The 17,990-nt window shown below is 46.0% G+C and overlaps 1 protein-coding gene across 1 annotated transcript; it reads right to left on the bottom strand.

Annotated features, from left to right (window-relative positions):
• Nucleotides 1-1,248: 1,248 nt before the first annotated feature.
• LOC118150095 (spermatogenesis-associated protein 31A6-like) lies at nt 1,249-8,317 on the bottom strand. Its single transcript, XM_035284172.1, has 4 exons — nt 8,069-8,317; nt 6,964-7,015; nt 6,347-6,407; nt 1,249-4,863 (listed from the first exon to the last, which is right to left on the bottom strand). The coding sequence occupies exons 1-4, from the start codon at nt 8,297-8,299 to the stop codon at nt 1,302-1,304; spliced, it is 3,906 nt and encodes a 1,301-aa protein (XP_035140063.1). The 5' UTR covers nt 8,300-8,317; the 3' UTR covers nt 1,249-1,301.
• Between the last annotated feature and the right edge of the window lie 9,673 nt (nt 8,318-17,990).

Here is a 17,990-nt window from a genome sequence, read left to right as displayed (position 1 = left end):
CAGCTACTTGGAAAACTGAGGCAGGAGAATCACTTGAACCCAGGGGCTGGAGGTTTCAGTGAACCGAGATTATACCACTGTACTCCAGCCTGGGCAAAGGAGTGAAACTCTCTGTCTCAAAAAAAAAAAAAAAAATGCAGTAGGTTACTACGTGCAAGCTTATTAAAGATGTTAAGAAATTCATCTTCCCTTATCCACTTTGCCTTCTCACTGCTCTGGCCCTCTGTGTTGCGGGTAAATGCGTTTTTAGGTCTGTGGTCTGGGAGCTGGAGCAGGAACAGACCCTGGTGTGGGGCCAGGATGAGCCATAGGCCCCTTTATGCCCGTGGAAGGGGTTGGAATGTCAGAGGCTCCCAGGTCATGGCACCGCCTACGGAGCCCTCACACCACTTTGCCCCCTTTTCAATTCTTTGTCTGCATCCCGCTGTAGTTCTACAGAGTCCCACCATCTGAAGCCTCTGCACACACAGGCATACCCTGCCCCATTCACCCAGAACTAATTCTCTGAAGCTGAGACACGCATAGGGGAGACAGACAAAGGCAGGTGACCCAGGAGCAGAGTCATTCACTTATTTTGGGCAGGGGAGCTCACGGTCCTCAGCAGCCTCCATGAAGGCCTCCCCCCACCCCCCACTTTTATATCCACAGTGCTGGAAGGTCTGTCCCCACCCCCACTCCAGAGTGCAAGAAAGGGAGAGGCAGTGGGATGGGGACTCTGTGCTTTGTATATAGGCTGAGCTAAGAGGGCCCATCTCCATCCCAGCCTTTGGGAGGGAGAGAAGGCTTCCCAAGGGCAGGCATTATCTACTCTCTTCCAGGATATCCAGGGTCAAGACTTCTCTGGCTTCTGAACTCAGGGCCCTCACTCTCCCACCCGAGCTTCCACTATTTTGTGACACATGAAGCTACTCGACCGTGGCAGTTCCTGGAGCCTGCATGGAGATATTCAGTCCTATGACATCTCTGCAAACCTTCTTCCTACAGCTGCATAAAGTTTGAGGTAGAGTAAGTAGTAGAAAGATGGGTTGAACCATATCTCTGAGTGGGATCTTCGTAGGGGTTCTCATCTTGTTTTTAGAATTTTTTGTTGTTTGTGTAAAGGCAGTATTATGGAAACCTAAGTTTCAGTGAAGGAACTCAGGATGAAGGTGGGCTTACAACACCACTCTCAGAATCCCTCCATGTCCTGTCACTTCTAGAAAACAAGCCCACACCAAGCATGACACAAATAAAAGCCATTATCCTTTTATGGGGGAAAAAAGGAGATATTTATTTATTTTGGAATATTAAATGTTCTGTCTTCAGTCTGCCCTGAGGGGCGCTGACTGGGGAGACAGCCTTCTTGGGGAGCAAGAGCTGGGGCTGTCCTGGCCCCGTTGCTTGTTGTTGTGCCGGACACTTTTCAGGAACTGTTGATCTCTGATACGCTTCTCTCTGTTGGGGTAACTCTGGCTCTTGAGAGTGGCTTGTTGACTGCTGGCTGCATAGCCCAGCATTTTGCTGTGTTCCGGGTGGAAGAGGTGCCTGCGGTTGCAGGGAAACCCACAGACTGGGGCTTGGAACTCCTGTTTGTGCTGATTTGCCTTTGAGGCACGATGCTCACGGCAAAGTGTCATTTTTTTCTCCAGCCTGTGTCCAGCTGCTGCCGTGAGCCCCTCAGCTTCAGCACAGCTGCTGTACACATGTGATCTGTTTTTCACTGTTTTCTGGCTCTCGGCAGTGACTGGTACTGGCTTGCTTTTTTTCACTGAAAAGACCTGCTGAAAGAATTGTTTGATGTTTTCTCCGAAGTTGCTTATTGAAGGAGGCTGTTCCTTTGACGGCAGCAGCCGGAGGCCTTCATCCTGACGGGTTTTTTCTGTTTTCCTGCCTGGGGTGAGTTGGGGAGTCCTCAGTTCTTCAAGCCTTTCTTCACGTTTTTCTAAGTTGGGCTTCGTTGGGTTCTCACTGTTGTGAATAGGGGTAAACATCCGGCTCTGGCTCTTGCATGAGCCTCGACATTTTGGGTTCTTGGGCTCCTTGTCCCCCAGGTTTCTCCTTCTGGCTGCCATAGGGTCATGTATCTCCCGGGAAATCTGCATGTTCCCGGTAGACATGCTCTGGAGATGGCCGTGGGGCACTTGAGAAGCCAAAGTCTCTGTAGCAAGGGGAATGTCAGTAAAACCATCTGGAAGGAGCACAGCGGTGCCACAAACCTGAGGCTGCGTCTCTGAGTTAGGGAGTTGAGAGCCTTTACTGGTCCGTGGAGCCTCTGAACCACTCACATCCTTATGTGTGGCTTGGAGGTTTGCCAGCATAGAGGTTCCAAAGGGGACTCTGGGTTGTGGCGCTGCCTCCATGGTCTTTCCAGCCCTTGAAGATTGGGCTCCTAAGCTCCCGCTCTGCTGGGCGCTGCCTGTGAGGCTGCATGTGAGGGACTTAGAAGGCCACCTGTCCTCCTGTCCAGCTGAAGGAGGCTTCAAGGGCCCATGGGCATTCCAAGACGGGATCCCTTGTGCGGCCGTCGGGAACTTCGTAAATGTGGGTGAAGACACCAGAAGACTGTCTGGCGTCTGAACAGGTGCTTTGGTCAGCACCTGCTTTCTCAGACCTGCCGGTGGTGGCTCTCTTAGGAAACTGGCTTTCTCAACTTTTGAGCTAGGCTTAGATTCACAGGTGACTGAGGAGGGACCGGCAAGCTGTGTTAGGGATAAGGACGAAACTTTTTCCAGTTTAAAGAGCTTAATGGGCTTGAGGACCCTGAGGGGTAGGCTCCAGTTGTGTTTGGCCCACAACCTCACAATATGGTGTCCCAGCACCTGTTGAGTGCACGGATCGAGGAAGGAAAGCTCCTGGGACGTGTTCACACTGGCTCTTTCACTTTTCGGGGGTGTTAGATTGCTGGTCTTCATGTGGGTGTTGGACACGGAAAAAGCCTGGTTGACAGCAAGCCAGGATCGACGCACACGGATGGGGATAAAGCCCTCATTGATCTGGCCCAACTTCATGCCCACGTGGGCTTTCAGGATGTTTTCTATACCATTTCTCTCTGTGCGTCTTAATAAATCACTTTCCGAGTGTCTCCTCAAGGGCATCTTCAAGTCTCTTTTCGATTCCTCCAAGACTTGAGGTTCTGCCCCCAGAACCTTCCCTGGGAAGCTTTCCATGCACCTGGCTAGATTTTGCGGGTTCTGCCCCTGAATTTGTCCCAGAGGTGTGTGCAGATTACTCTCTAGCGGGAACGTCACCTTCTGTATGTCCTTGCTGCTTTCGCCCGTGGACTTGGAGAACTGCAAGGGTCTGAGTTTGCCCCTGGCCTGACTTGTCCCTGGCAATTTCTCCTTAGGCTGCATCAGATCTGGAGACTCTTGGGTCATTCCCACGTTGCTCCGGAGTTCAGGACTGACTGGAACGTTCTCAGGAATGATTGCTGTCAAGCTGCCCTGGGGAAGGTTAGGAGTGGAGGCGCTAAAGACATCCTGAGGTTTTTGGGCCCTAGAGGGTAAAGCCAACCCACCTTCTAGTTGTTTAGAAGACCATTCAGGGCGCTGCATTTTAGGTAGGGTGAGAGCTTGCGTCTTATTCTGCGACGCAGGGCAAGCTACTCCAGAATTACTAATCGGGGCTGCAAGAGCAGGAGACTGGACTGGGAAAGAGGATTGAAGACGGGCCTGAGCCTCCGCCTGAGCCACGTGTGAGAGCTGGAATTGGGGTGTGGGCGAAATAAAGGGTTGGGACTCAGGCCTCAGGTGGGACAGGCGCTGGGCCTGGTCAAGCAGTGGAGACATTGTAGTCTCTGTTCGAACTGGGCGGACATTGGGAACGCCATTGAACAAGAAAGGAGGAGACTGTAAAGTGTAAGATCTCTCAGACACCCAGGCATTAGCCACCAAGGATTCGCTGTGCAGAGAGGGGAGGCCCCAGAAAAGCTGGCTATAATTCTGAAAATGTTCCTTCAGGATTCCAGGATCCGAGAGCTTCTGAGGACTGGATGATTGTTTCAAGTCTTCCATGTCCCAGACGGGTTTTAGGGTTGTGGTGTCCTGCTGAGCATTCAATGATTTCACCAAATTCCCCAAAGGATTCAAGTGCTTTTCCATGTTCGTTTGTTTTGGAAATGATCCATCTTTTTCTTTTTCCTCCCGAATGTTGATCCTGACTCTTTCTGTGACTTGTATTCCCACGACATTCTGGCCATCAGAGCTGAGCAAAAAGGGGCTTCCAGCTTCCATCTGACTGCTTGTGGGGTCTCCCCAGGACGAGGTTTCTGGTGGGTGGCCGGAAAGATGATCTTGCTGGACCGATGGGTTGGAGATGCACCAGGTTCTGGTAGTTTCCTGACACCAGGATGCAGACACAGAGACATGACTGCTTGAGCCGCCAAGGCCTGAGATGGCTGGGCCAGAAGGCACCAAATCCTCACACGGAGATGAGCTTTGATGGATGGTGCCCAGTGGAAGCGCCACTGAGTCACAGTGAGATGGAGTCGTCAGAGTGGAGTCCCGCAGGGGAGGAGCAATGAAGCTTTTCAGAGGAGGTAGAGAGCAGGCCAGAGGATCAGGCGTGTGTGGCGGGTTAGGGAAAAGCGAAAGTGGCTCGGATGAGGGGTGTTCCAGGGGAAGGGAAGGCTCTGGTGGTTGGGAGGCACTCAGAGGGGAGACTGAGGTGGCCATTGGGCCTGGTGATGGGGTGGAGACCAGAGGTGAAGGATGCTGGGTTTGAGGATCCGGGGAAGCTAATGGGGAAAGCACGGGAGCAGCATCTTCCATCAGCTCTTGAGGGGACTGGGAGGCTCCATCAGGCACTCTTTTGCACTCCTCACCTGGGGGATCTGGACCAGAGAGCCGACCAAAGTCGCCTTTCTCAAGATGCGGCCCCAGGATGCTGCAGGAGACAGGCAGGCACAAGCTGCAGCCAGGAGCAGGTAGGGCCATAGGGTAGAGTGGGCGCATGGGCCCCGGCCCCTCCACCGCCCCACACCCAGACCTTCCAATTCTCCTCTGCCCCTCCACTGCCCCACACCCAGATCCCCCAATTCTCCTATGCCCCTCCACTGCCCCACACCCTGATTCCCAAATTCTCCTCCTATGCCCCTCCACCGCCCCACTCCCTGACCCCCCAATTCTCCTCCCATGCCTCTCTACCACCCCACACCCAGACTCCCCAATTCTCCTCCTATACCATCCACTGCCCCACTCCCTGACCTTCCAATTCTCCTCCTATGCCTCTCCACTGCCCCACTCCCTGATCCCCCAATTCTCCTCCTATGCCTCTCCACCGCCCCACTCCCTGACCCCCCAATTCTCCTCCTATGCCTGTCCACCACCCCACACCCTGACTCCCCAATTCTCCTATGTCCCTCCACCACCCCACACCCAGACTCCCCAGTTCTCCTCCTATACCCTCCACAGCCTGACACCCAGACTCCCCAATTCTCCTCCCATGCCCCTTCACCACCCCACACCCTGACTCCCCAATTCTCTTCCTTTACCTCTCCACCACCCGACACCCTGACTCTCCAATTCTCCTATGTCCCTCCACCACCCCACACCCTGACTCCCCAATTCTCCTCCTATACCCCTCCACCACCCCACATGCTGACTGCCCAATTCTCCTATGCCCCTCCACCACCCCACAACTGAACTCCCCAATTCTCCTATACCCCTCCACCGCCCCACACCGACTCCCCAATTCTCCTCCTATGCCCCTCCTCCGCCCCACACCCTGACTCCCCAGTTCTCCTCCTATGCCCCTCCACCACCCCACACCCTGACTCCCCAATTCTTCTCCTATGCCCCTCCATCACCCCACATGCTGACTCCCCAATTCTCCTCCTATGCCCCTCCACCACCCCACACCCTGACTCCCCAATTGTTCTCCTATGCCCCTCCATCACCCCACATGCTGACTCCCCAATTCTCCTATGCCCCTCCATCACCCCACATGCTGACTCCCCAATTCTCCTATGCCCCTCCACCACCCCACACCCTGACTCCCCAATTCTCCTCCTATACCCCTCCGCTGCCCCACACCCAGACTCCCCAGTTCTCCTCCTATACCTCTCTGCCATCCCACACCCTGACTCCCCAATTCTTCTCCTATACCCCTCTACTGCCCCACGTCGACTCCCCAGTTCTCCTCCTATGCCCCTCCACCACCCCACACCCTGACTCCCCAGTTCTCCTATGCCCCTCCACTGCGCTGCACCCAGATTCCCCAATTCTTCTCCTACCCCTTGCTCCAGGGTTTTACTCCCATCCTCTGTCCACCTGGTCTCCCCATCCCAGGACAGCTCCAGGCTGCCGTAAGGCCCTGGGGTCGAATCCCAGCCCGGTAAGAAGGATGCAGGGAAGGGGAAGGGCCTCACCGCTGCAGTTGTGAAAGCAAGTCCAGAGTCCTCTCCAGGGCTGTCAGGAGGTCTCTAGAAGCTGGAAATCAGGAGACCGGGTTAGGGCAGTGAGGGAGGGGCCTGGGATCTCACAGGAGGCTGAGTGGATGTTTTGAGGGAAGACCATCGGGAGTCAGACCCTGGAAACCACATGTCTGTGTCCAAGGCCACATGGCCTGTATGGTGACAGCGAGGCACAGAGGGCAAGGCTTTGTTGTCTACAAAGGGCTTCCACACACAGACCCCCCATTCCCATAGTTCTCACAGCTGCCCTGTTGGGAGAAAGGACTGGGGTGGTCTCAAAGAGGAATCAGCGTTAGCAGAGTTGAACAGCTGTCCACAGCCCCCTCACCCCCCACCTGATTCAGACAGGCATTGGTCTCCTCCCCCTACACTGTGCCCTGCTGGGGAACACCCAGTCCTTGGCCCACCATGGTTTCATGCCAGCACGGAATCTGAGAGGGACCCGGGGTTCTGATTTCCTTCCTAGGAGCCCCCACCTCAGGCTTCTTCAGTTGACTTCCTCAGACAGAGTCGCTTCTCTCCAGGGACAGACGAGATCAAATGAACTCTAGTGTGCCCCAGCAGAGCCTTACCTTTCAGACTGTAGTTTTTATTCCTGCCGTTGGGCCTCCCCCTCCGCTGACCCTGGGAGACAAGAAAGGGCGAGGGGCTGAGACCAGCTCTCGCTCTCCGCCCCTAGTCCAGCCTCGGTGCTCATGAACCACACAGCTCTCTCGTCTTGCTCAGGGAGCAGTGTGCTTCCTCCCACTCATGTTTAAGTGGATGATAAACTGCTTTTCTTCTTAGAAAAACATGAAGAGGGGGCCAGACGTGGTGGCTCATGCCTGTAATCCAAGCGTTTGGGGAAGCCAAGAAAAGTGGATCACCTGATCAGAAGTTTGAGACCAGCCTCGCCACCATAGTGAAACCCTGTCTCTACTAAAAATAACAAAAATTAGCCGGGCGTGGTGGCGCGTGCCTGTAATCTCAGCTACTCCGGAGGCTGAGGCAGGAGAACTGCTTGAACCTGGGAAGCAGAGGCTGCAGTGAGCCGAGATCGCCATTGCACTCTAGCCAGGGTGACAATAGTGAGACTCCGTCTCAAAAAACAAACAATAAAACCCACCACAAAGAAGGATTTACTATATGAGGAATACATATATATATATTATATATATTTCACATATAAACTATAATATACATAATGTATAATATATAATATAATGTAAGTAACTGTAGAGGTGCTGCTCTACTCGATGAACTCCCAGGCTCAGGCCCGCTGGCACACCTGCGCTGTCAGGTAGGATTCTGCTGCTCAGGAGATCAGAGGAGACTCCAGGCCCAGGTGGGAGGCCCTCGGAGGCTCAGCACAGCCCCCAGATCATTCCACACAGAGGAGGCTGGGCCCACAGAGACCTCCCCCATGTCCTGACTGGTCCTCACCACTGAGTCCAGGGATTTGATTTTTTGCCCTGACGCCTCCTGTGCTCCCCCACAGATGGACTTAAGAGCTTGGGATGGAAATTCCAGTCCCGACCAACTCCTGGCTGCTCTGCCTCGCCCTGGAAGGACCATGTTCTGGTCTCTCCTGACACTTCCCATTGCGGAAGTCTCTCCACTGGATTTGGAAAAGTAGAGCTAATAATGGAAAGAAAGGATAGAATTGCGCTGTGTGGGTCCAGCCTGAGGGCTCCTTACCATTCTCTTCTCCCCGGGCGATGGTGAGGGTAGATCACGATGGAAGTAAGAGAGGCAGGGGGCTAATAGGAAATATAACTCCACGACAAATACCAGGGTGAGGAAGATATCCACCGCCCATGGTATAAAGCTGGGGGTGTTTATCCACAAATCACTAAGAAATGTTAAAGGAAACTGAATATTCTCCATCTGAATAGTTATGCTGCCTTCAGGCAACTGAGCTCTGGGCATTCCCTTGCAGACTAGGGACTGGGGCCCAGGCCTGAGTCACAGAGCTGGGGCCTTCACATCACAAAGGGCAGTGAGAGGGGGAGGCTGAAGCACAGCCCCTTTCTACCCCGCAAGCCCGGGATCCCTCCACCTTCCCACCTTCCAGATTCCTCCTTCCTGAGTTTTGTCAGTGACAGAACTCAGCCGATTTTCTGTTCTTTCTCCCTGGAACACAGATATTATTTGGTTCCTTTTATCTGTTGGAGACGGTGGTATGAGGTTATCTATTATATAATCCTTGAAAATCTGAAGTTGACTCTGAAACTTTGACTATGTACCAGGGATTTTTATTCTCAGAATCTCATTCGTCCTCAACTCTAGCTTTCCCACACAATGTTTTTGTCTTATATCAATCCAGGGACAAAATGTAAATTTGTTTTACTCTATTTAGTTTTGTAAATTTTGAATAGTAAGGTTTTTTTTTTTAATTGTTTCCATTTCACTTTCAATCAAAGGGACCTACTCACATACAATTAAGATAATTTTTTAAAATTTTATTTGTAGGCCAGGCGCGGTGGCTCAAGCCTGTAATCCCAGCACTTTGGGAGGCCGAGGTGGGTGGATCACGAGGTCAAGAGATCGAGACCATCCTGGTCAACATGGTGAAACCCCGTCTCTACTAAAGATACAAAAAATTAGCTGGGCATGGTGGCGTGTGCCTGTAATCCCAGCTACGTGGGAGGCTAAGACAGGAGAATTGCCTGAACCCAGGAGGTGGAGGTTGCGGTGAGCCGAGATTGCGCCATTGCACTCCAGCCTGGGTAACAAGAGCGAAACTCCGTCTCAAAAAAAAAAAAAAAAATTTTATTTGTGTGTTTATTTTCTTTATAGTTCTGGGGTACCTGTGCAGGACAGGCAGTTTTCTTACGCAGGTAAATGTGTACCATGGTAGTTTGCTGCATCTGTCATCCCATCACCTAGGTGTTAAACTCAGCATGCATTAGCCATTTTTCCTGATGCTCTCCCTACCACGGCCCTCCCCCAACAAATGCCAGTGTGTGTTGTTATTCTCCTAGTGTCCACATGGTCTCGTTGTTCAGCTCCCACTTATAAGCGAGAACATGTAATACTTGCTTTTCTGTTCCTGTGTTAGTTTGCTGAGGATAGTGGCTTCCAGCTTCATCTACGTGTCTGAAAAAGACATGATCTGATTCATTTTCATGGCTGCGTGGTGCTCCATGGTGTATATATACCCCACATTTTCTTTATCCAGTATACCATTGATGAGCATTCGGGTTGATTCCATGTCTTTGCTGTTGTGAACAGTGCTGCAGTGAACATACACGTGCATGTATTTTTGTAATAGAATGATTTATATTCCCTTGGATATATAATAATGATATAAACACCATTATATATAGTAATATATAATACATGTAATTAATATATAATATATATTATGGCTGATTAATATATTCTAGCTAATGCATATATAATATATAACATAATTGGTTTGGATTTGCATTTCTCTAATCAGTGATGTTGAGCTTTTTAAAATATATTTGTATATATATTTAAAACAACATACTGTATGTATATATATATAGTATATGTGCATATATATTATATACTTTATATATATGTATATATAAACACTATATATACATATATGTTATATACTTTACATATACTACATATACATACTATACTATATATATACATATGTTATATACTTTATATATATACTGTATATGACACATACTACATATATACATATGTTATATACTTTATATATATACTGTATATGATACCTGCTATACTACATATATACATATGTTATATACTTTATATATATACTGCATGTGATACATACTATGCTATATACATACATATGTTATATACTTTATACTGTACATGATACATACTATACTACATATATACATGTTATGTACTTTATACTGTATATGATACATACTATACTATATATATACATATGTTATATACTTTATATACTGCATGTGATACATACTATACTATATACATACATATGTTATATACTTTATATATATACTGTACATGATACATACTATACTATATATATATGTATGTTATGTACTTTATATATATACTGTACATGATACATACTATACTATATATATGTATGTTATGTACTTTATGTATATACTGTATATGATACATACTATACTATATATACACATATATTATGTACTTTATGTATATACTGTATATGATACATACTATACTATATATATATACATATGCTATGTACTTTATATATATACTGTATATGATACATACTATACTATATATATACATATGTACTTTATATATATACTGTACATGATACATACTATACTATATATACATATGTACTTTATATATATACTGTACATGATACATACTATACTATACATATACGTATGTTATGTACTTTATGTATATACTGTACATGATACATACTATACTATATATATACGTATGTTATGTACTTTATGTATATACTGTATATGATACATACTATACTATATATATACATATATTATGTACTTTATGTATATACTGTATGATACATACTATACTATATATGTACATATGTTATGTACTTTATGTATATACTGTATATGATACATACTATACTATATATATACATATGGTGTATATATACAGTATAAATAAGAGCCCAACCTCACTCTTTCCATGTGGTTATGTACTTAGTATATACATAAACTAACTCAAACTGGATCAAAGGTCTAAATATAAGACTTAAAACTATAAAGATCTTAGAAGAAAGCATAAGGAAAAGTTTTGTGATTTGGGTTTTGCAATGACTTCTTGGATCAAAGACACCAAAAGCACAGCCAATAAGAGAATAGGTAGATTTAATCAAAATAAAGGTGTTTTGTGCACCAAAGGACACTATCAGTAGAGTGAAAAGGCAACTCATGGATTGCAAGAAAATATTTGCAGATCATACATACGTATATAAGATTTATATCGAAATATATTAAAAACTGCCACGTTGATGCCTACACGACCACTTGTTTTTACTTTTGTTGCATTTGGATGATGTGTCTTTGCCCAGAGCTTTATTTTGTGTCCATATCTGTTTCTATGTTACATTACCTATTTGTTTACAATAGACACCTTTGTTTTTTTCTAATCCAACTTATACTCTGTTGATAGAATTTTACCTCTATTGTTTGGAAGTCAACTTAAAGGATTTACTGTTCCTGCTTTTTTGGGAATTTTATTTCATAAACATTAGCTTTTTTTTTTTTTTTTTGAGACAGAGTTTTGCTCTTGTTACCCAGGCTGGAGTGCAATGGTGCAATCTCGGCTCACCACAACCTCCGCCTCCTGGGTTTAAGCAATTCTCCTGCCTCAGCCTCCCAAGTAGCTGGAACTACAGGTGCGCACTACCATGCCCAGCTAATTTTTGTATTTTTAGTAGAGACCAGGTTTCACCTTGTTGACCAGGATGGTCTTGACCTCATGATCCACCCACCTGGGCCTCCCAAAGTGCTGGCATTATAAACGTGAGCCACCACGCCTGGCCTGTTCCTCCATTTTCATTGTCCTGCTTTTTTTTTTTTTTTTTTGAGATGGAGTTTCGCTCTTATTGCCTAGGCTGGAGTGCAATGGCCTGATCTCGGCTCACTGCAACCTCTGCCTGCCAGATTCAAGTGATTCTCCTGCCTCAGCTTCTGGAGTAGCTGGGATTAGAGGCATGTGCCACCACGCCCGGCTAATTTTATTTATTTATTTATTTTGAGACGGAGTTTCGCTCTTGTTACCCAGGCTGGAATGCAATGGCGCGATCTCGGCTCACTACAACCTTCACCTCCTGGGTTCAGGCAATTCTCCTTCCTCAGTCTCCTGAGTAGCTGGGATTACAGGCACGCGCCACCATGTCCAGCTAATTTTTTGTATTTTTAGTAGAGATGGGGTTTCACCATGTTGACCAAGGATGGTCTCCATCTCTTGACCTCGTGATCCACCCACCTCGGCCTCCCAAAGTGCTGGGATTACAGGCTTGAGCCAACACGCCTGGCTAATTTCTTTTATTTTCAGTAGAGATGGGGTTTCTCCATGTTGGTCAGGCTGGTCTCGAACTTCCGACCTCAGGTGATCCACCTGCCTTGGCCTCCCAAAGTGCTGGGATTACAGGTGTGAGCCACGGTGCCCGCCCAGCCTTTTTCTTTTAAGTCTTTACTATCACTGATTTGGTATGATGTGAGCTAGAGATCCAGTGTGTTTTTTTTCCCCCTCGCCTCATGGCTAACCGGTTGTCCCAGCTCCAGATCTGCATTTCCATCACCTGTTACCTCTAAAGCAGTCTCAGTTCAGTACCTGTCAACTTTTACTTCCTCTGGGATCTTTGCACCTAAATTCCCTCTTTCTGGAATATTCTCCTTTTAATTCTTTGTGGGCTATGACTCTTTTTTTTTTTTTTTTAGAGACAGGTTTTCTCCATGTTGGTCAGGCTGGTCTCGAACTCATGACCTCAGGTGATCAGCCCGCCTCGGCTTTCCAAAGTGCTGGGATTACAGGCATGAGCCACTGCACCTGGCCTTAGTGGGCTATGACTCTTAAGGCCTATAGGCCAAAGACCACATCTGTAGTAAAAATCATTAGATGTATTTAGCTTGCTGCAGCAAGAGACCATACTCCTGAGAATTCTGGGTAGTCTCAGAGTGAGTTGAAAGGGGCTTGAAAGGAGCAGATGAGGGAAGAATGAGGTGGGGCTAACGATATTATTGAAGAGAATGAAGTCAGCCAAATAAAGGATCTTTATTTTAACAGCCTTGTATGGAAACATTGTTCACATGGTCATGTTCAGGTTCTATTGAAACCACTGTTCAAGTTTTGATAGGAATATCACAGTCTGATTACCTGCAGGGCTGCTTTTCTCAATTCCCATCCTTTGAATTAGGGCTCGCCTTAAATACCTTCTCAGAAAGCACTTTTACTTATTTGTATTTCAGTATTTATTATAAATTATAAAACTGATTTTTGAGATGCAGTCTTGCTTTGTCTCGTAGGCTGGAGTACAGTGGCGTGATCTCAGTTCGCTGCAACCTCTGCCTCCCGGGTTCAAGCAATTTTCCTGCCTCAGCCTCCTGAGTAGCTGGGATTGCAGGCGTACGCCACCAGACCTCGCTAATCTTTGTTTTTTAGTAGAGATGGGGGTTTCACCATGTTGACCAGGCTGATCTCAAACTCCTGACCTTGTGATCTGCCCATCTCGGCCTCCCAAAGTGCTGGGATTACAGGCATGAGCCACCGTGCCCGGCCTATAAATTATAATTATTACTTTGTCGTCTACTTATTTGCCTTTGTCTTCTCCACTGGAATATACTGCTATAAGAATGGTGGAGATGATCCGGTATCATTTCATTTATTGATTATGTACTATCTCTGTCTTCCCGGTTGTTTTTCTAATTCTGACTAAACTTCCAAGAGGATTATGAAAGATTATGATGAACTTCTCAAATATTATGAATTACATGAAACTATTGGTACAGGTAATTTTTATTTTTTTTGAGGCAGTGGATACATCAACTATTTGAGAGTATAGATTATTGGGTAGGCATGAGCTTTTTAGTGTAACCCATATAGTTTTAAAATTCTTCTACTTACTACAGTAAGATAAAGTGGCACAAGCAGAGAGGAGAGTAGTAGGAGAAGCCCTGTAGGTTACTGCAAGGACTTTGACTTTTATTCTAAATAAAAAATGTATTCTAATGTGATATAGCTGGCCTAGAGTTAGAACCTGTACACTGCCATTTTATAAAGGACAAACTGTTTCCATTTTCCTCACAATGACTGCTAGCCATGGCCTCTGTAAACTGCTAAGTTTCCTTTGCAAATTGCAAAGAGAGGTAAAACTGCATACTTTCTCTTATCTGTAACTGCCAGAATTGCTGGCCTCTGTTTACCGGTACTGACCAGAGTAAGCACCCCCAGATAATTCCACCCTGGCGCCAAGCAACTGAAAAATCTGTGGACCCCACACCTGTCCAAATAATGTATAAACTAATGTTTATCTTAACTTCTGTAAACCTCTTAAGTGGTGATGGGAATGACAAAAGTCCCCTGGCCCTTGGAATGTCCGGAGCCCCCTCACCCTCGTCTCAACCTAGGAGTTGATTGACAGCTTTCATTCCCATCTCCACTCTTCACCCCCCACCCAAGGTGGTTTTGCGGGTATAAAAAGGTCTTGTCACCCTTCTTTCTCTGCCACGGGTTGGGGAGACGTGAGTCCTCCGTGGTCGCCGGCAATAAACCCTGCAATTTGGCATACTTTTGTTCTGGTGTTGACTTTCTGTGCTCAGTCCGATACAACACTAAATATTTCTTTTATTTCTTGACTTTTATTCTAAATAAAAGTTACTGGAGAGTTTTGAGCTACGGAGTAATCTGACCTTTTGTTTTATAGAGTTGCTCTGGCTGCTTGGTAGATAAAAGGTTGGGTGAGGGAGGGCAAGAGCAGAGGCAGAGATATGTTAGGAGGCTATTGGTGTTGATGCTGGAGATGATGGTGGCATGGATGAGGGTGAGGCAGTAAAAACAATGAGAGGGCTGGGATTTTATACACTTTACACACATATATATAGACCCCTATGTGTGTTTTTTAATTAAGGTATAACATATAGTAAAATACGCAAAGTACATTAATCTCAGTAGAGTTTTACACATGTATATGTATACGCATACCCATATATTCCCTGCTCAGATCAAGACATAAACCATTTCCAGGGAGTACCTGCCTAGTTTCCCCAAGGTAACCATTGATATATTTTTGAAGACAGAGCCAATGGGATTTATTAGGGTGCTAGAGAGAGAGAGAAGGGCTAAGAATGGTTCCAGGATTTTTGGCCTGAGAACCAAGGAAAATGGAGTTACCCTTTGTTGAAATAAAGAAGAGCATGGGAAAGACTACCGGGAAGTTCTTTTTGGAAATGTTAATTTGGAGATTTCTTTAAGCTCCCTGAGTGGAGATGTTTCTCAAGCTTTTGATCCAGTTTTGAAACATAATTGCTTATCTTCAAAGTTTTAAAACTGAGTTGTCTCAGGAACTTTATATTGTATTCTAGCAGTGTTAATTATAAAGGAAATTTAATTGCAGTGTTAATCATAAAGCAAATTTCTAAAGTGAATTCTGTTTTCTTTTTGATTACAAAGTTAGAGATAATACTATCATGGTAAAAAAGTAAAAACCTGGAGCTGGACATTGGGTAAGAGGAAGCAACAGGAAAAAAAAGCCAAAAACTTTCAGGAAAATTTGGCTTGATAGAGTCTTTTAAAATTATTATATATAAAAAGGTGTTTGTGCCTGAGTCCTTGATTATCTTTTCATAATACATTTTCCTACTTAGGTGGCTTTTCAAAGGTCAAACTTGCCTGCCATATCCTTACTGGAGAAATGGTAGCTATAAAAATCATGGATAAAAACACACTACGGGTAAGTTTAAATTTATTTAAAAAATATTCTACTTATAGATCAGTTTTGTGAATTAAAACCTGAATTGTTCTAACGTTCTAGTTACTGATCTTAGAATATTATTTTTATAGCTTTTAAAAACATATAGTCTGGGCATGGTGGCTCACGTCTGTAATCCCACCACTTTGGGAGGCTGAAGCAGATCACCTGAGGTCAGAGGTCGAGACCATCCTGACCAACACAGAGAAACCCTGTGTCTACTAAAAATACAAAATTAACGAGGCGTAGTGGCGCATGCCTGTAATCCCAGCTACTTGGGAGGCTGAGGCAGGAGAATCACTTGAACCTGGGAGGTGGAGGTTGCGGTGAGCCGAGATCATGCCATTGCACTCCAGTATCGGCAACAAGAGTGATACTCCGTCTCGAAAAAAAAAAAAAAAAAAAAAGTATAGATCTGAGGTTTTAAAAAGTAATCTGAGGGAAGGGATTATTTTGTCCTTCAGATTTTAATACATAGTTGAAGTCTGTAGCATCCATTTGTAGTCTGTAGTCTGTCGGTGTTTCTGGATATTAATATGTCCCATCTTTATTTTACTTATTTCTTTTGAGACGGAAACTGTCACCCACGCTGGAGTGCAGTGGTGTGGTCTCAGCTCACTGCAACCTCTGCCTCCTGGGTTCAGGCGATTCTCCTGTCTCAGCCTCCCAAGTAGCTGGGACTATAGGCACATGCCACCACATCTAGCTAATTTTTGTATTTTTAGTAAAGACGGGGGTTTCACCATATTGGGCAGGTTGGTCTCCAACTCCTGATCCACGATATATGCCTGCCTTGGCCTCCCAATGTGCTGGGATTACAGGTGTGAGCCACTGTGCCTGGCCCCCATCTTAATTTTCTTACAATACTCTTACTAAATATAAATCTCTTTTGTAGTATAGATAAGAAGATAGATAAATGTTATGTCCTAGCTTTTTTTTTTTTTTTTTTTTTGAGACAGAGTCTTGCTTTGTCACCTAGGCTAGAGGGCAGCTGCACAATCACAACTCACTGCAGCCTAAACCTGCCAGGCTCAAGCTATCCTCCTACCTCAGCCTCCTGAGTGGCTGTGACCAGAGGCACGTGCCACCCGCACAGCTAATTTTTAAAAATGTTTCTAGAAACAAGGTCTCACTATGTTGCCTAGGCTGGTCTCAAACTCCTGGCCTCAAGCAATCTTCCCATCTCAGCCTCCCAAAGTGCAGGGAGGACAGGCATGAGCCACTGTACTTGGCCTGTCCCAGCATTTTATTCAAAATGGCTTTAGAAGTTTTCTCACGAAATCCTTTTCCTAATCAGCCTCTTTTTCCTCTATGTGAATTCTTCCAGGATGAAAAGCTTGTTACCTCCTAAAGCAGCACATTCAATTTGTAGACTTGACTATGATGTAGAAAAAGTTACTTTTTTTTTTTTTTTCCAGACAGAGTCTCACTCTATCACCAGGCACCAGGCTGGAGTGCTGTGGCACAATCTCAGCTCACTGCAACCTCCACCTCCCGGGTGCAAGCAATTCTCTTGCCTTAGCCTCCTGAGTAGCTGGGACAACAGGTGCACGCCACCACGCCCGCTAATTTTTGTATTTTTAGTAGAGAAAGGGTTTCACCATGTTGACCAGATGGTCTTGATCTCTTGATTTCGTGATCCACCTTCCTTGGCCTCCCAAAGTGCTGGGATTGATTACAGGTGTGAGCCACCGCGCCCGTTCCAGAAAGTTACTTTTAAATTGAAATAAAGCCTGTCTTTTTTGGTGTTTTTTGGGGGCCTCTGTACCCTTTCCAGTGTTTGAAGTCACCTTTAGTCATCTTTTTTTCTAAATCCTTCCACCTTTATTTATTTATTTGTTTGTTTGTTTTTGTTTGAGACGGAGTCTCTCACCCACGCTGCAGTGCAGTTCTGCCATCTCGGCTCACTGCAACCTCTGCCTCTCGGGTTCAAGCAATTCTCCTGCCTCAGCCACCTGAGTAGCTGGGACTACAGGCACACGCCATCACCCCTGCTAATTTTTGTGTTTTCAGTAGAGACAAGATTTCATCATGTTGGCCAGGCTGGTCTTGAACTCCTGACCTCAAGTGATCCACCCACCTTGGCTTCCCAAAGTGCTGGAATTACAGGTGTGAGCTACTGCTTCCGGCCTAACATTTTATAAATGTTCCTTTTTATTTTGAGACTGAGTTTCCCTCTTGTTACCCAGGCTGGAGTGCAATGGCACA

This window comes from Callithrix jacchus, chromosome 22 (genome assembly GCF_049354715.1).
Source record: "Callithrix jacchus isolate 240 chromosome 22, calJac240_pri, whole genome shotgun sequence".
Lineage (NCBI taxonomy): Eukaryota > Metazoa > Chordata > Mammalia > Primates > Cebidae > Callithrix > Callithrix jacchus.
Note: the sequence above shows the minus strand (reverse complement) of the source record. Positions and strands in the feature narration are given on the sequence as shown.

What these genes read in the sequence shown, in the direction of transcription:
- LOC118150095 (XM_035284172.1), bottom strand. Translation starts at nt 8,299, where the DNA reads ATGCCCAGAGCTCAGTTGCCTGAAGGCAGCATAACTATTCAGATGGAG. An exon ending in CGCCCGGGGAGAAGAGAATG is followed by an intron (nt 7,016 to 8,068) that starts GTAAGGAGCCCT and finishes CTTGTCTCCCAG; the next exon opens with GGTCAGCGGAGGGGGAGGCC. An exon ending in TAAAAACTACAGTCTGAAAG is followed by an intron (nt 6,408 to 6,963) that starts GTAAGGCTCTGC and finishes CCTGATTTCCAG; the next exon opens with CTTCTAGAGACCTCCTGACA.